Genomic DNA, 18845 nt, shown 5'->3' with positions numbered 1-18845 from the left:
AATGCGTACACCCCATTGTGCTATTAATAAGGTAAAAAGAGCCAACTATCAACCACCAAGGTCAGAACCTTTCACATGCTTATTCAATTGTGTCAGTTACCAAGCTACATGTATCCTTTGGGCAGGACAGTCTCCTCCACAGGAAAAGAAAAGTCAAAGGAAGACCTGAACACTGAAACCAATATATAAACATGAAGACCAGTTGGAGAAACAAGTGCTGAGGTGAAACAGTCCTTCAGAGGCTAAGAGGCAGCCTGCGGTAGGTGCCAAGGGGAGAGGAAGACCTTCCCTGACCCCAACTCCTTGTGCAAATGGAAAGAGGGTGTGGATCCTGAGAGGTGAGGAAACAGATCAAATGTGATCATTTTTCAGAGGGACCACCCTGAGAACTGGGCAATGATATCCCAGGGCCCATGGCAATCACAGGCTCTTCCTTACCCTAAGGAGGGCTTGACTCTCAGGGGTCTGCCATCATTTCAACGCTGGCAACCATTCAACCACGGTCCCTTACCTACCAGCCTACAAAGCTCTCAAGAAACAAATGCCTGAGTGGGTCTCTCTCAAAAGTCTCTTCTCCTGAATGTCTATAAGGCTGCAAAACAGCAGGGCTTGCTTATTACCAAAGGGCATATTGCTCTAAGAGTCTCTTCTAAAGAGAGGTAACGTGACTGTCTAAATGGTGAACCCTGAGTTTGCTTAAAGCCCAAAGAAAACATGGGTCATGAGGAATCTTAAGAGGAACAAAACTCCCATTTTACAAGCTCCCACAAAAAAAGCTTCAATGGTCATGCTCGCAATAAATGCTTTTTTCTTTTACCCTCTTTGAAGAGTATAGTATAGAAACAAACGAAAAATAAAAGCAGCTATATCCACCCTGTATGTGGGAGTTTTCTCCTTGATATGTAGCTGGAACATCAAAACCCCAGCTACCCCACTTGATTGTTTTTAAAGAGAGTAAATGACTTAGGGGAGGAGACTCTCATTACAGCCTCCTCATGGGCTGAAAGCAAAGGGAGCTGCCACACACACACCCTTATTTCCTCCCCCCAACCGCCCCCAGCCCCATGCAAGCTCTAGGGGGTATCCTTGCTTCTCACAGCATCAGAGCAGGTCCCCGCATCCACCGAAAGGTGTTACGAGGGAGGCCATGCTGGGAATCACAGGATGCTTAGAAACCAGGCTGAGGCTGACAAGCCGGGTCCCCGGGCTGTGCTGTGGCCGCTCCACTCCTCACACACGCGCCCTTACCTCCCGCAGCTCCAGCCTCTGGGCCACCGCCTCCAGGCACTCCTGCCCCGTGCTCTCCACAGACAGCGTGCACTCGATGACACTGCTGTCCAGCAGGCGAATGCGGGTGACAAAGCAGTTCTTGCTCAGGACGTTGTAGCGCCGCGTCCGGCGCAGCTTCAGGCCGAAAGGCATGGCTCTGCAGGCCTGGGATGCTGCCCTCGTGTCCTGGCGCCCACGCCCTTGAGATGGCCTTAGCAGCTTCGTGATGGGGCACTACCACCCGTGCGGAAAAAGGCGTCCATGCCCGGCGTGGCGCTCCGGAGGGTCGCTGCAAACACAAATGTAGCAGCAAGGTTACGAGCTGGAAGGGAAGCTCCAGGCGGCACACGTTCCTCCCACATGAGCACATCCCCCCTGAGGCCCAGATTCAAGAGCCTGCAAACTGATGCTCCCAAGCGCCTTGGTGGAACCCATGCACTTGACCTTATCTTACAATGGTGATATGACAAGATCCACTTCATGGCTAGAGACATAGATGTTCAGAGAATTGAAAGGACTCATCCAAGAACCCACATGGCAAAGCCAGTATTCAAACCAATGTCTATGCAACTTCAATTTACATTTTTTAAGAGATCATATTTCGTTTATTAGATAGGCACAGACAAAAAAAAATTAGTAATACCCATCACTGAGGAAAATGCTGGGTAACATTTTTTGGTGAGAGTATAAACTGATGAAATGCTAAAAAACAAAGCTTGGTTACTAATAATACATAAAACTTTAAATGTATATATCCTTTTACTCTCTGAACTACTTCAAGAAATATTTTCTAGAGATACATTTGTCCAAGTTTGAAAAGGACATCCGCTGAAAAATTGTTTATAAGTAGCACTCCAGTATTGTGCCTGGAGAATCATGGACAGAGGAGCCTGGTGGGCTACAGTCTATAGGGCTGCAAAGAGTTGGACATGACTGAAGCAACTTAGCATGTACATATAGCATAAAATGAAACATTTTCTCTATCAACAGAGGATTGGTTACGTAAGTAGTACTATACCCACAGAGTGTAAAAATGTGTTATCACTGACAATTGAACTAAATATATCATTTGCAAAGTTGTTTGAATTAGGCTAGGTAGCTAGTGTTTTTAGTGTGGCAATCTAGGACATGGAATTAAATGGAATTTAAAAAAGCAAGATGCTTACTGTATGCATAGATTCCAGTTGCATAAAATTAAAAATACGTAGAGAAAGACATATTCTTGTGTATATATTAAGTGTTTCTGAAAGGATGCACAGAAAACTGCTGGGTGGCTGCTTCTTGGGAGAGAAATCTTTTACTTTTCTGTGTGTTCTAACAAAGATTTATTCTTAATCTACTTACAGAGCATCGCTTTTATAATTGAAAAAAATAGGTAACCAAAACGTGTGCTGCGAGATCACTGATGACAGAAGGAAAAGTTACTATATTAACTCTGGTTGAGTTAAAAACTGAATATTTATGACAACGCAGGTAAAGAAAATCTCTTTCAATGTATGAAAGTGAAAGTGTTAGTCACTGAGTTGTGTCCCACTCTCCGTGACCCCATGGACTTGCGGCCCGCCAGGAATTCTCCAGGCAAGAATACTTGCCTGGAGTGGGTAGCCATGCCCTTCTCCAGGGGATCTTCCCGGCCCAGGAACTGAACTCTCTCCTGCACAGCAGGTGATTCTTTACCCTCTGAGCCACTGGGAAGCTCCTTCAGTGTACACATGGTAGTTTTAATGATGGCTGTTTCAGGTGAATAGAATTATGAGAGACTTTGTGGTTTAATGTTCCTTTGACTACTCTTGATTTTCTGTTTTTATTATTGTGAACACTGCTTTAATGATCGGGGAAAACACAGTGAATAAAATATTATGTTTACTTAAGAACCAACCTTCTATTAAAACCATCCAACAGCTTGTATTGAAGTCAGTGTAACCATAAGGTTGGAGAAGTCTTAGATGGGCAGCAATACTTGGAGTTCAATAAGATATTTATCTCTCATTGCCCCTCTTTACCCAGCTATCACAAAGTTTGCTTCAAGTATCATTAACTTCAAATTTCTTAAGTCTCTTCTCTATTCTTTTTTAGATAAACTTTTTATCTTATATTGGAGTATAGATGATTAACAATGTTGTGTTAGTTTCTGGTTTATAACAAAGTGATTCAATTATACACATACATGTATCCTTTCTCAAATTCTTTTCCTATTTAGGTTGTTACATAATACAGCCTGTCTGCTCAAGAAAGAAGGAGTGAAATTTGAACTTTTTTTAAACTTTTAAATTTATTGTCTCATTTCAACCCCATTACCAGCTCTCTGGTGTTGATTTATAATCCCTATTTTACAGATGGAAAAAGTGGGATTCAATAATTTAAGCAATTCATTGATCCTGAACTTAAAATCTAATCTTGCTCCTCTTTTAACATTATTTGTCTTTATTTTTAATACTTATATTTATTTTATTTACTGTATTATCTTATTTATTATTGGGTGATAGAAAATGAGATGAATATGCATTTAATTATTAATTATAAATTAGTAATTAATGATGAGTTAGTCTGCAACTTTTTTTTTTAAGAAAAAGTGAATACATGAATTCTTTAATGTATTTAAAATCACAGCTGTATCCTTTTTTCACCAAATATTTAGACAGATGTGGGGAACCACCCTATTCTCATTTTATTCCTTTACAAAATGCTTGATGCAAAAGCCCATCACCAAACTACACCAAATTTAACTCACTAATAACAAGATTTACTGACCCCCAGATGTCCCATGAATGCCAGTGATGACATTATTGCCATGGACAACACAAGAATAAAATAACAACAACAAAAGCAGCTTTACCATCCGCCCTGTGCCAGCAAGGCTCTCACTGGAAGGTTTCCAATGCTCTCATCTTCCAAAGAAGCCAGACGTGTCCACATGGCCTCTCTGTTCAACTTTCTGTTTCCCATGAAGCATAAAGAACCATCTCCTGTTCATATGATCGTTTTGTTAATTTGATTCCCCAAGTCAGGCTGCTACCTCTGAGCCCCCAACACTTAGATAGACAAACAGGAATAGCTACTTGCAGGAATTCTTGAATTAATAATTCTAATGGCTTCAATATTTAGAAATCACTCCTTGTCAGAAATCACCCCAGGCCTCAAGCCAGGAGGTTGTCAGGACACAACCCTACAACACAGCCAAACACACTCCCGAGACTCCCTGGGCCAGCCTCTGATGTCTGCCCTCGGCACATTCCTTAGCGTGACAGGTACATGTTTTATGAAGGCTTAAAATACATATGCAAGAGACCTGGGCTTGGTAAAATAGATGAACGTTTCTAAATCACTTTATGTTGGCAGAGTGTCGTGTTTACCTCCAAGATAGGCCAACCTGATGATCTCCTGATATCGGCAGAAAAAAACACGGAGGGACCCACCCAAAAAAGGAGAAAAAAGAGAGAGAGTATCAGCATTCAACTACGGAGTCCTTAAAGAGTTTACCCCTCTCACATTTCCATGAACTTGCTAAAACACAGGGCAGGAGACATCAAGATTCGATCCCTATACTGAAAAACTAGAGAGGCTCAGAGAGAGAAAAATATTTGCTCTGTGGGCACAAGTCACATTTCTCATCCTGGGCCGGCACTTCACCTTTGGGTGTGTCACTCTGAATACCTAGGAAAGAATGCGGCTGGCTTGGTGCACATGTATCCCAGCCACTGCTAAACACAGTCCCTGCTTTTAAATACATATTTGACAGGACACGATCCATAATACAGGGATTAAAAGTACACCGTACAACAATGTGCACAGATAAACACTGTTTTTATAATGAGCAAAAACACACAAATAAATGGGGGAAAAAGTAAGTTCACCAAAATGACTGTTATCTCAGGGCCCCATGGTGATGGTATCAAGCAGAACTCTCATTTTATATTTCATATATTGTACAATCATCCATCAGTCTCTGCAGGAAATTGGTTCTAGGACCTCAACAGAGACCAAAATTCGAGGATGCTCAAGTCCTTATGTAAAACAGCACGGTGTTTGCAAAGAACCTATCTTATACTTTAATTCATCTCTAGATTACTTACAATACCTAATACAATATAAATGCTTTGGAAAGAGCTGGCCAGTCTGGCAAACTCAAGTTTTGCTTTTTGGAACTTTCTGGAACTTTCCTTTTCAAAAATATTTCTGAAGTTGGTTGAACCCACATATGTGGATCCCGTGGCTACAAAGGGCCAATTGTATTTCTGAATTGTTCTAACATTTTACAACTGCCTTATTTTTATAACTAAAGATTCTTTTCAAATATACTAGCTACAGAAAATGGTACATCAGGTGCAACATCTGACAATACACCTCCTAGAAAATACTTATTTTAAGTTTTAAAGAACTTTTGAAATCTTCATTTTGCCAGACACTTGCCAGGTAAACTGTCAACAAAAAAGCTTAAAAGAAAACTGGTCTGGTTCCTCTAAAAGTCAATGTCATGAAAAAAAATTGAACAGAAAGGATTGGAGGCAGACTGCTCCAGAGTAAGAGAAATTCTGGAGTTATAAAAACAAAATGCAATGAGTGACCTTCATAAAACCGAGCTTGGAAAAAAAAATAGTTATAAAACACATAAGACATTAGGGAAATCTGAAATAGGTAGTAGAAATGAGATGATATGAATGTTTTATGGTTTTCTTCGTTTTCAATAGTGGAACTGTGGTTATGTTCATCCCAGATTGCTTAGTGGTAAAAAATCTGCCTGCAATGCAGGAGACATGGGTTTGATTCCTAGGTCAGGAAGATCCCCTGGAGAAGGAAATGGCAACCCACTCCAGTATTCTTGCCTGGGAAATCTCATGAGCAGAGGAGCCTGGCAGGGTCTATAGGGTCGCAAAGAGTCAGACACAACTTAGTGACTAAACAACAACAACAACATTATATATTTAGGTGTAAAAAGTCACTCACTTAACAGAAGGAGAGAGAATTCCAAATGAGCTGAGCAGTTCTAAGATTCAAAGTTTAATCTCAGGGAACAGGACACACTCAAACCTTGGTAGGAGAACTGGATTCATCCAGAGAGGCTGAGAATGGGTGTCAATTATTTATTCTCAGTTTACTCATTCATAAAGATAAACTCAACCTCAGACTGTGCTCAGTTGCTCATTTATGTTCGACACTCTGTGACCCCATGGACTGTAGCCCACCAGGCTCCTCTGACCGTGGGATTCTCCAGGCAAGAGTACTGGAGTGGCTTTATTCACCTGTAAAGATAATCTCTTCCCAGGTGTTTGTGAGGTGCCAATGAGAAAACATTTCCTGGGTGTGCTCAGTAAGTGTGGGTGTTTTCCCCTCCTATGCCCCTAGCTGTGAGCTGGGTTTGCTCAAGGATAGCAGAGCAGGTGTGTTTCAAAAGGACTTGAGGATCTTGGCACCTACTGTGGACAAAGTCTTTTAAAAGAGAAAACAGGCAGGGACTTCTCTGGTGGTCCAGTGGTGGAGACATTGCCTTCAAATGCAGGGGGTGTGGGTTAGATCCCTGGTCAGGAGACATATCCCATATGCCTTACAGCAAAAAAAAAAAAAAAACCCAAAACATAAAAGAGAAACAGCACTGTAACAAAGTCAATAAAGACTTTTTAAATGGCCCACATCCCTCCCCCTCAAAAAAAAATTTAAAAAGAAAAAGGCAAAACAAAGAATATAAAGTTTAGCATGAAGCAATGACAATTCCATGGTGAAACCTGACCAAGTGTAAAACAAAATCACGGCCTCTCCCAGCACTGCTCTCTTGCCATCCCCCTGACTCTGACATCTAGAGCAGAAATGAACCAGCCATTAGAGGAAATGTCCCATTACCAGCCCATCCTCAGTGGGTCAGAAGACTGTCATCTCAGGCAATAACGTGTGTAGAGTGCGTGGTGTCAGCGACTGGTTTGGGGTTTGGTTTCTTTTGCTTGTTTTTTGGTAGAAGGTTGATTCTAAACTGTCTTTGGTTTTATAACTCATTTGACTGTGTCTCGGAGAAGGCAATGGCACCCCACTCCAGTTCTCTTGCCTGGAGGATCCCATGGACGGAAGAGCCTGGTAGGCTGCAGTCTGTGGGGTCGAGAGGAGTCAGACACGACTGAGCGACTTCACTTTCACTTTTCACTTTCATGCATTGGAGAAGGAAATGGCAACCCACTCCAGTGTTCTTCCCTGGAGAATCCCAGGGACAGGGGAGCCTGTGGGCTGCTGTCTATGGGGTCCACAGAGTCGGACACGACTGAAGCGACTTAGCAGCAGCAGCAGCAGCTACAGCCGTAGGCACATCCCAGTCTCTCTCACACTGAAGAATCTCCCATAGGCCTCTGGGCTCCCAAGTAGCATTCTGAAGGGAAAGATCAGTATCGGATTCAGCTCTGTGCTCCACTGTGACCTGGAAATGGAGCTCTGGCCATGGCAGGAAGCTGAATAAATATTTGTCGCTATGATGAAAGAAAGAATGAATCCAAAAAAACAGTTGAGATTTTTGAAACCAGGGCAGGACAGGCATCTCCAGATGACCTCAGGAGACTGGAGGAATCTGACTTGGGGAAGCTTAAGAGAGGCTTAAACCATGGAAAAAATGGCATGAGACATTATTTAGCTCCCTGGTACTTCTTGGGGGAAAAGTTTTACCCAGATTTCTAAAAGTTCCACTTCTCCAGCCTTTGATGTGCCATATTCCGGGGGTGGTCTTGAAGACCAGAAAGATGCCATATGCCCAGAAGCTCTCTGCAAAAACTACACCGGAACTACTGATGGGTCAGTGTTTCAGTGTGCCCGTGACTGTTGAAAGCAATTTGTTGGTATATTTGCTCTGTAAACACCCCACTCCTTTCATGTAATAGGCAACAGTAAGAGAGAACGTACAGAAAGCTTTAAAGTCACTTCTAAAACCCACTCCTGACTAATCCATCAGATTTCCCAAACCTCTAACATGTACATATCCATCTTTAACTATCAGCTGTGAATTTCTATTACTTTGTATTCTTTTTATCTGAACATATCAGTGAAAATCCTGCCAGTTAAAAACATAAAGCAAAGACAGCTTCATCATCATACAGAAAAAATTATTTGGCTGATCTAATAAATCTTTAAATATGATGGGTTAAAAGTAGAGAGATCTTTCATAATGTCAACCAAATACAGCTTACTCTTCTTTATTAAATTACCTGTACGGCGTTTAGAAAAATGAAAGACAGAAATTAAAACCCAAATCTTCAAGACGGTCATCACACTTTCTCTTGCCTTCTCATGCTGTATTACATATACTTGCCTTCTTTCCCCGCCCCACAAGATGTAAGTTCTGAAATCACTAGCAGAAGCTAACTGTTGATGAGCCGCATTCTTTGTTTACCAACAGCTTCTGGAATCTCTCCAGCATTCCATATTATCACAACTCCCAAGCACACCTCACAGAACTATGTAACCCTGGTCTGGGTGTGAGAAGGGAAAAACTGATGTAACTCACACATCCTGTGTATAAACCTGCATAAGGCACAGCTTGGTTTTGAAAAATGCTACGTCATTTTCCTAAGGGGAGTTTTAAAAAAGCATGGGGTGAGAGGGGATGAAAATGTCTTCTCTGACTCCCTCTTTGAAGAGCAGCAGGAAGGAGGGAGGGTGGGGTGAAACAGGAGATTGGGTTTGACACATAAACACTACCATGTATAAAGTAGGGAGCTAGAGGGAAGCTGCTGTATAACACAGGGAGCTCAGCCCGGTGCTCTGTGAGGACCTAGAGGGGTGGGATGGAGGGGGTGGGAGGGAGGTTCAGGGGGGAGGCGATACGTGTATACTTCTAGCTGATTCACTTCATTGTACAACAAAACTAACACAACACTGTAAAGCAATTATACTCAAACAGAATAGCAGAAAGGAAGTTCATTTTGTTTAGTAAAAAAATCAGACTATTAGTCTCTACTATAAATTTCACATATACCCATATGTCTAATTATCTTTAGCCAAATAAAATTTTTGTGCAAGGTCTGAAATGCAAATCTCTTTCAGTTGCTAAACAACTACAACAAAAACAGAATGGCCACATTTTAAAATCCATTTATTTCTCTCCCACCAACTCACTTTCAAACATTCAGTGGTGAGATGCAAGAAGTGTGTCCAAAAATACATTTTCCAACATTCTCATGCACTCACTATGTAGTTGGCCTTTCAAGCCCTTCTTAAGCTGTATTTAGAGTGAGAAGAAAGGTTCCTACCATAGGGCCCCATCACAGGGGTGCCTCACCCATGGGAAAGGTAGCTACATGGTAACATCTCTGCAGAACATGGCTGAAAATCAGGAAACAGAGCCAAAACAGCCTTTGAGCATTCAAATATCACAGGGCCCCTAAGTCCAACAACATACAGTTTTGCTTGGGGAAACAACACTCTCACAGTTCATTCGCTCTAACTTTACATACCTTTATACAGCAGCCATGAAATTAAAAGACGCTTACTCCTTGGAAGAAAAGTTATGACCAACCTAGATAGCATATTCAAAAGCAGAGTCATTACTTTGCCAACAAAGGTCTGTCTAGTCAAGGCTATGGTTTTTCCAGTGGTCATGTATGGATGTGAGAGTTGGACTGTGAAGAAAGCTGAGAGCCGAAGAATTGATGCTTTTGAACTGTGGTGTTGGAGAAGACTCCTGAGAGTCCCTTGGACTGCAAGGAGATCCAACCAGTCCATTCTGAAGGAGATCAGCCCTGGGTGTTCTTTGGAAGGAATGATGCTAAAGCTGAAACTCCAGTACTTTGGCCACCTCATGCGAAGAGTTGACTCATTGGAAAAGACCCTGATGCTGGGAGGGATTGGGGGCAGGAGGAGAAGGGGACAACAGAGGATGAGATGGCTGGATGGCATCACTGACTTGATGGACGTGAGTCTGAGTGAACTCCGAGAGTTGGTGAGGGACAGGGAGGCCTGGCGTGCTGCAATTCATGGAGTCGCAAAGACTCAGACATGACTGAGTGACTGAACTGAACTGAACTGATATAGCTAAATCCGCCCCTAACAGATTCAAAAGGGATAAGGAAAAGCACCTTGGCAGGGCATAAAATCAGCAATGAGGGAGGTGACAGATAAACTGTAAAATGATACTGGTGGTAAAGAAACTGCCCGCCAGTGCAGGAGACACAGGAGGTGTAAGTTCGATCCCTGGGTTGAGAAGATCCCCTGGAGTAGGAAATGGAAGCCCACGCCAGGATTCTTGCCTGGAGAATCCCGTGGACAGAAGAGCCTGGCGGGCTCCAGTCCAGGAGGTCACAAAGAGTCAGACATGACTGAGCGTGTGCACAACAGCTGTATTGAAAACAATCTGCAGTAAAAGGGAATGATTAAATAACATCCAGTGGACTCTGGTTAAGAAGGCAGAAAATGAATATACTTTTAAACAGTCCCATTCATAGTGGTTAAAACTAACAAGAAAAAAAAAATGGTTCTTGAGAAGGTAAAGCTTCTGTTACTTGGAATCTTTTTTTTTTTTTCCTTAAGCATGTGGTTCCCTTTTATTTCTGCTCTTATACTCAGAAGCAAACCAGTTCCAAAAAGTATCAGATGCTGCCATTTTTAACTGGGGAAGGGAGAAGGAGAGGGGAGGACAGGGAGATGCAGAGGAAACAGAGACCTGCAGAAGGCAACTCTGGGAAAACAAGCAGTTGACAAGGTCCCCCAAGGTCAATGTTTAAAAAAATCATTTCCCCACCCCTAACTTTGAGGATTACTGCCCTGAGGTTTCTAGAGAGACAGGCTCTTCCCACAAGAAGGACCTTAAAATGTGAAAATTTCCATTTTTCACTTAACTAAACTTTTAAGGCATTCAAAGTACCTCTTGAATATTTACCAATGAAATGATACGGTGTTTGGAATTTGCTTAAAAGGAATGGGGTGGGGGAACTCAGGGTCGGAAGGGTGGGTAGAGGTGAAGCAATACTGGCCTACTGGCCATGAGTAGACAGGTCTTAAGGGTTGGAGCCAGGCATGTCAGGGCTCAGACCACTCTCTACAGCTTTGTGCTTGCCATCTTTTCCTTATTAAGAAGCTGCTTTTTTTTTTTTCTTTTAATAAAGAAGTATTTCTTAAGTGGTACTTTGAAAGTAACCTGGTGTAACAGATAACAGTGCCTACTTTGCAAGAGGTATTTTACAGAAAAATAGGGTCAATATTTTCCCTCCAACCCAACCCCTCTTGCCCTTCCAAAGTAAACCTTACATCTAAGTAGATCAAATTGACAGTGGAGTATTTCATTTCATTTTTAAAAGATGACAGGAATAGCTCTTTTGGTAGGTAAAGTGACAAGTTGGATAAAATACAGAGAACAATCAATTGGGCATAAGATAAGGGATTCTTCTCTGTCCAACTTGCATAATCACCTGTATCAAAATACCTGACTCGGGTTTACTCCTTAAATGAGTTCTCTCTGTCTATTCATGCCAGGAATGCTTTGTCCTAAAGACTCCACCCTTCTTTGAGAGACCGTAGAATCTGCAGCTCTCAATTCTAGCTCTTTCTTCTGTCAGTGTCTACACCCACAGCATGGTGATGTGTGTCCTGGAATGTTCAAGCCAATCGCAGTCAGTGACCAGACTGGGCGATTCCTGCAAGTGTCAGAACATAAAGAAGGCAATGATGGGCGCCTCCGTGTTTAAAGGAGATTCGAGGCCAGGGGTGCCCTGCTGAGTTTTAACTCCAAAGGCCCTAGGAGATGGCGCCTCCTAACACCCCATTTCACAGGACAGGGCATCAAGGCTGCAGAGCTCAAGATCTCACCAGTTCCTAATGACACTATCTGACCTGCCACATTCTGACTCAAGGAACCATTTCTAATAAAATCCAGGAAGCAGGTTGGAAGCCATGACCTGGTGGCAGGAAAATGACAGTGACTGAAGCAAGCCACCACATTCTATCAGGAGGACTGCGGCACGCCCTCTGCAGCCTGCTGCTGCTCCCCCCAGATACATGACTCAGACACGGTGCAGGCAGACCCTGAGGCGGCTGAGCCATTTTCAGCCCTAGCATGTTCTATCCAGAGGCCACGGCAACAGGACAAGGTCGTGTTTGACCCACGGCACACCCCCCTACCCCCGAGGCCTCTTACCTAAATGGCTTTCCTCCTACAGTCCTGGTCTGTGGTCTATGCCACCCAGTGGGGTAATCCTAGCACAGGTCACACACAACCTCTTCAAAAACCAATTTCAGAAACAATCGCAAGAGCCGTCACCGAGGGTTTCCAGCCTGGTCATGTGACTCACTTGTGAAAATTAAAAAAAAAAAAAAGAAAACTGGCTGAAGATAAACATACCTTTCACTTGCTTCACCCCCCTGCCCTTGGGATGAACACCCTGAAGGGACAAAGCTGATGAAGAGCAGGGGCTCTTCGTGAGAGGCTGCAGCAAGTGAACTCCCTCAGCCCAGTTTCCACACCTCCCTTTCCTCCGCTTCCTTCCTGCCCTGAGTTCCCTGTCCAGGGCTTTCGGATGGGAGGACTCATCTGTGTCACTTCCTCTGCAGAGGCAGCAGCCAAGCACCTCTGCCCACTCTCTCCCTCCGGGTCTGCGCCATCCAGCGCTGGCTTCCCTGGGCGCGTCGCCTTGTCCCGAGTCTCTCCAGCCCCGTCAGTGAGCCTCGCCCCGATGTGGACTCGTTTCCATGCACAAGCTACTTCAAAGCCACCTCACTTTCTCCATGTGTAACATGGGGGGTGATAAGAGTCCCAGCCCTCAGAGAGCCGTTGGAGGAATGATAGGAGTTTAGTGCCATTTGGGGGCTGGCCCAGCGCCTGGCATGTGGTCCGCCCTGCGGCTGTTCTCTCTTGCTGCCCTTGTTACTGTTATTTCACTGAATATTGCAGGAAGCCCAAGAAAAGCCAGACTATCGCCAAGTCCCCAAAGAATTAAAAAACAAAAACAGTTTGCCAACAAATCAATGGTTTTGGAATGCTTAAAGTTAAGGCTATTCATCATAAGGAGGCAAAACATGAATGAAAAACAAGCAATTACTGGTCCCGCTGATGGAGAACCATGACAGGACGCCCAGTGAGTCAGGAACACAGCCAAGTGGGTTCTAAAGTATTATAATACAACCACCTCTCGGGAGCCAAGATGCTGAATCAGAGGGGAGAAAGAATGGAAACAGGTATGAACTAGTGTCAGCTGTCAGAGAGTTGCATAATCCCAACTGATGCAATCAAATGTTAATTACTAATGGGAGAAAACAAAGCTTCTACATATGGATAGATGGTCATGCGACAAGTACGTCCCTTCATGTAGGAAGACTACGTACACATATGCGACAATGCATGGCAAACCCACCCTAACTATCCTTTCTTTTCACACACACACACACACACACACACACACACACACACACACACACAGTGGGTACTTGGTAAAACTTATGTTGTACTAAGTCGTTCTGAGTGACAGTACAAAAATCTGTCTACCTCTAACATAGCATAGTAACTTCACTGTTGTAAGAACATTTTCTTCGTGTTAGGATCAGTGACCTCAAACCTGAAGATCTGTTCAGCTGCCTGCATCTCGCAGAGCAAGTCTGGGCCTTGAGAAAGGAGACACTGCACATGGCGTGATTCTTTCCCTGCACAGGGGGTGTCTGTGCCCTCTATGGTGTGAGCCCGGTTAGGACCAGGGCAAATGTCAAGTACTTCAGTTCGCAATTGGGACTTTTAGCTCTTAAAAACTGAAAAACTTACACATATACAGTTCTAACAAATTCATATCTAACAAGTGCAGCAAAGACTATACAGAGTAAATCTCATCCAAGAGGCCCCCTTTTGCTCTGATTTATATTTTAAAATGTTAAGGATTTCAAATTTCCCTGGAAATAAACAACATCTACTGAAATCTTTGTACATAAACAGAAAAAGAAAGAAAGAAAGAAATCCCTGGGGAAAAATGCATCTCTGCTTTTCAACTAGATTGTTAGAGGGCAGGAACCAACAATGTTTTACACAACTTCTATAACCCCAAATCCTTCTGCACTGTAAGTAACACATATTCTGACTCAGCAATGCCACTTTGGGGTAACTAACTGGAAATAAAAGCAATGGATCTTAAGGTTACATGCAAGGATGCTGCAGTAAACATTATCTATAGCAGAGAGCGGGACTAAGAACAACCCCTAGTAGAGTTATGACCAAATAAATTCTGTAATTGTCACAGTATTTTTGGTATCATGCAGTTATTAATAAATTAGGAATATCTGAACCTATGAACTCAGAGCAACACTCATTAAAAATTCTAAAACTATTGGCTTCCTGGAAAAGATGATGGAAGGGGGAAAGCAGCTCACCAGTCATCTTGAGCGTTTCTGCTTATACAAGCTCGGAAAAAGGTGAGGGCCCTTTCCATCCATCCTCAGAGAGATGGAGGGCAAGCAGAACGTCTACTTCGTCTTTATGGCTTTTGGAATATTGTGTTACACACACACAAATTTACTTTAAACCACTTAGTCTCTGCCTCTCCTAAATACTATACGAAGGAAATTTGGAAGCAGTCTTCCTTCAGGAGTAGTATTGTATCAGCTATCATTTATCACTTCAGCCACAGCATCATTTGAGTGATTAACTGCTATGTGCCAAAACTGAGCTAAAGACTTTTCATGCATCATATCAATTAATCATCACAATCCCAATCTACAGGTAAGACAACAGACTATACAACCTGGCCAGTCGCTAAGCAAGCAGGTGCCAGAGGCTCCCTCCAAAGTCCAGTCTTTCACCATCAGATTATATGGCAGGATGCACATTCGCCATATATGCCCTCTTGATATATATATCAATATTTAGAACACTATCTCACTAACCATATGGCTTTCAGCATCATATATAATCATCCCTTGAGTAAAAGCAAAAGGAAAAAAGTCACTTGGGATCAAGCATTCCTTTTCAAAATTAGAACTAATTAAAGCCACTTAATCACAAGGCTTCCCTTGTGGCTCAGCTGGTAAAGCATCCACCTGCAATGCAGGAGACCTGGGTTCGATCCCTGGGTTAGGAAGATCCCCTGGAAAAGGGAAAGACTCCCCACTCCAGTATTCTGGCCTGGAGAATTCCATGGACTGTATAGTCCATGGGGACACAAAGAGTCTGACAAAACTGAGCAACTTTCAAAGTCACTTAATTGTCGAACATGCGTGAGTTTTCATTCTTTTGAATTATTAGAGTTAGAAATGTCATTCTTTTTCTCCCTTTAAAACTTTTAATAATCTTTAAGGTTTTGTGTTTATAAATTAATTAAAAGAAAATTGGAAATTATAGAAAATTAAAAGGAAAAAATAAAGTCACTCATAATGTCATGACTCAGATCAATATAAAACTGCCCATTTTATCCCATTCTTTTAATTAAGTATATTTTAAATTTGTTTACATAGTTGGAACTGTACAACATTGAGCTGTTTCTTTCTTTCTTTCTCACTCCTACTTTTTCTCTTTCCATATTACAGAAAATTTTTAAAAAACAAGTTTGAACTGTTACATCATATTCTATGGGAAAGATCAATATTTCTCCATTGCTGAAAGCTTTGCTCTGATTTTTTGCCATTGGTAAAGAAGATTTGCCTAGACTTCTGATCATTTTTTTACGATAGATAAGAGGGAGTGTTATAAAGTCAAAAGCTACACGTTTTTAAGTCTCAAGTCTCATTGTATAATTCTAAATCGATTCCCAAAGGACTATAAAATGCAGAAACCATGACAAATTGCTAAGACTTCCAATTCTTCACCTGTACAATGACTGAAATACCTTTGTTTCCTTAAATACTGTAATAAAAAGCTATATGATAAAACAGAAATTAAACTTGAGAGTCAAAGTATAAAGATTAAGTTAAAGCTTCCTTCCCTTACTGGATTACCATCAGCACAACTCCCCCAAAACCTGAAAAGCCTCAGAAAGGAAAATTTCAAGCCAAAAGGGAGACAGCAAAGCCCCAAAGCTCCATGTGACAAGAGGTCTGGGAAACAGAACACCTTCCAATATCCAGCCTGCAATAAATGGCATCCCCTCTCTCCAGAGCTATAGTGCTGTAACACAGCAGCAGTTCTAAGGACAGCTTTTGAGAAACGGAATATGTTGCCCTCCATCAAGAGGTAACTATGGAAATTACTTCACTTTCACTTTTCACTTTCATGCATTGGAGGAGGAAATGGCAACCCACTCCAGTGTTCTTGCCTGGAGAATCCCAGGGACGGTGGGGCCTGGTGGGCTGCTGTCTATGGGGTCACACAGAGTCGAACACGACTGAAGCGACTTAGCAGCAGCAGCAGCATGGAAATTACTTGGCCTGAACATCAAATGACTGTACTTCCTTATATTTATATATCATTTCCTCAAAAACTATTATTCACTCAGCACAGACTACTGATTGTGGGAAATCCCAAAGAACAAGTAAAGACACCCTCTCTCCCTACCGAGTCGTAGGAAATCCTAGGTAAGGATAAAAACCAAGAGCAATCAATGCTCGGAGCAGCTGTAAAGAGATTAGCAAGGGCAAGAAGGAAAGGAGTAAATGAAAACGCACACCAACCATCTGGAGACTGTTTTAGGCTTTAGGATAACCTACAAAAAGTAGAAAGGGAAATGACAAAGGTTGGTGGCTCAAGAAGAGCTTCAAGGATGGACAGTTTTTTGGCTGAAGGTGACGTTCAAGCTCATTTTATTTCACATAAACATAAGACATGAGACAGAAGCAATGGAAGGTCCAAACATATACAGCACAAGAATAAAAATTAAAACACTCTGTTGATCTTACTATCACGTACAGTGTTTTGAAACTGTTCCATTTACTCAAACATTGTCATAATCACTAGTTCTCCAGAGCAGTTAAATCAAGATGGTAAATGAGTATTCTAATACTGCAGCTCAAACAAGCAAGTAGTGAAGAACGAAGAGGCCTTTCTACTACCTGCTCATGGACATTCTCACAGGAGAGTGAACTGATTTGGAAAAAATGTAATGGCACTCAGTCACAAGGTTAGAACTTTCAGATGATGGTTAAACACAACAAAGAAAAATGGCCCAGGGTGACCATATTTCAGTAACTCATTCCAACAACAATCTTCACTGTGTTGAAATTTCTTCTTTGTAAAATACCCTTAAATCTCTACTTCTAATTTTATCCACTTCTCCTTAACAGTCTTTCATCTTGAAGAGGGAAACTGTGAGCCATCATCTCTACATCACACCTTCAAATATTTAACACTTATTATGACATGCACTACTTCAGATTCCAACTTAATCTTTCCTTTCTTACCTTCTCTTTTTAGGTACTAGCTTGCTGCCCTTTATCTCTATGGTTCCCTATTAACTCTAAATTCCCCTTATCTTCTTCTAGTTGCAGAAGTGAAATGAGACAAGCTATCTTTACAACTTATCTCATTGAGATGAGCTCATGATTCAACAGAAAACACAGCACACAGAAGCAGTTTTCCCATATCTTTCAGTTCAGTTCAGTTGCTTGGTTGTGTCCGACTCTTTGCAACCCCACGGACTGCAGCCCACCAGGCTTCCCTGTCCATCACTAACTCCCAGAGCTTGCTCAAACTCATGTCCATCGAGTCGGTGATGCCATCCAACCATCTCATCCCATATCTTTACTTGAAGGAAAAGATCTCTCACTAGAGGAAGACACCAAAAAATAACAAATAAACCGAGTTCTGTTTTCATTTGTACCAGATGAAGAAAAAGAATACGGCAAAGGAAAAAGAAAGTATAAAATCAGTCTGGAATACGCAGATTCAATTCCTTGCTCCATCTAGTTGCTTGAATCCAATCAGTAACTACAAATATGGAGCTAGAAGCTAGGAGATTGATGAGTTTAATTGACAAAATAAAGATGTTTATGCTCTTCTCCCAACTGAAAGATCACTTCAAACTGAGGAGAGGAACAAGACACAAATGCTAAAAGCTCCGAGCTTGATGAAAGGAGGGGATTTCAGAAACCCCCAGCAAAAAAAAAAAAAAAATGCAAATCCAGACTGGAAAAACCTGGGAGAGCGGGTTAAATTGGCTCTGCTAGCCTACCTTTGAGGGGTACAACATAGGAGGTGTTTTGTTTTGTTTGCTGGGGTGGGTAGGCTGTTTTGTTTTGCTTTGTGAGTGTGTGGGCTGTAAGTAGAGAAGATTTGAAAGTAGGGGAACTGTTTGAGCCTCTTCACAAGGAAGTGTTACTCCTCCCAGTCCAGATGGAACAGGAAGTCAGAGGGCTCCAAAAGAGATGTCTCCAGAAGGCAAGAGGGAAGAGAGGGGGTGTGAAAGTATCCGACAAGACTGGATCATGTGGAAAGTTGTATAAAAGGAGTTTCACAAAGCCATTGGAGATGTGTGGGAAGACTTGGATAATCGATTAAAGAAAAGCCAGCAAAGGGAAAGGTAAAACATTTAGTAACTCAAGGAAAAATCAAACTGTGTGTGAAAAAGCAAATGCAATCTCAACACCCTGGGCTTAGCCGTAAACATTACTTACATGTTTATATGAATAGAAAGCACTGGACTGAGTCTAACCAGACTATTCATGCTACTAATTATTCTGAAAGGACTGTGGAAAGGAAGATCCACTAT

The 18845-nt window shown here is 42.2% G+C and overlaps 1 protein-coding gene across 1 annotated transcript in view; it reads right to left on the bottom strand.

Moving 5' to 3' along the window:
- Window positions 1-18845, bottom strand: part of PTPN14 (protein tyrosine phosphatase, non-receptor type 14) — a 196240-nt gene that overhangs the window by 122126 nt on the left and 55269 nt on the right. Inside the window, exon 2 of the mRNA XM_027565607.1 lies at window positions 1249-1558. Within this exon, the coding sequence (XP_027421408.1) occupies window positions 1249-1422 (174 nt within the window). The 5' untranslated portion in view covers window positions 1423-1558. The remainder of the gene's footprint in view (window positions 1-1248; window positions 1559-18845) is intronic.

The sequence above is a fragment of the Bos indicus x Bos taurus genome, chromosome 16 (assembly GCF_003369695.1).
Source record: "Bos indicus x Bos taurus breed Angus x Brahman F1 hybrid chromosome 16, Bos_hybrid_MaternalHap_v2.0, whole genome shotgun sequence".
Lineage (NCBI taxonomy): Eukaryota > Metazoa > Chordata > Mammalia > Artiodactyla > Bovidae > Bos > Bos indicus x Bos taurus.
The sequence above is the reverse complement of the archived record's forward strand: the minus strand, read 5'-3'. Positions and strand labels throughout refer to the sequence as shown.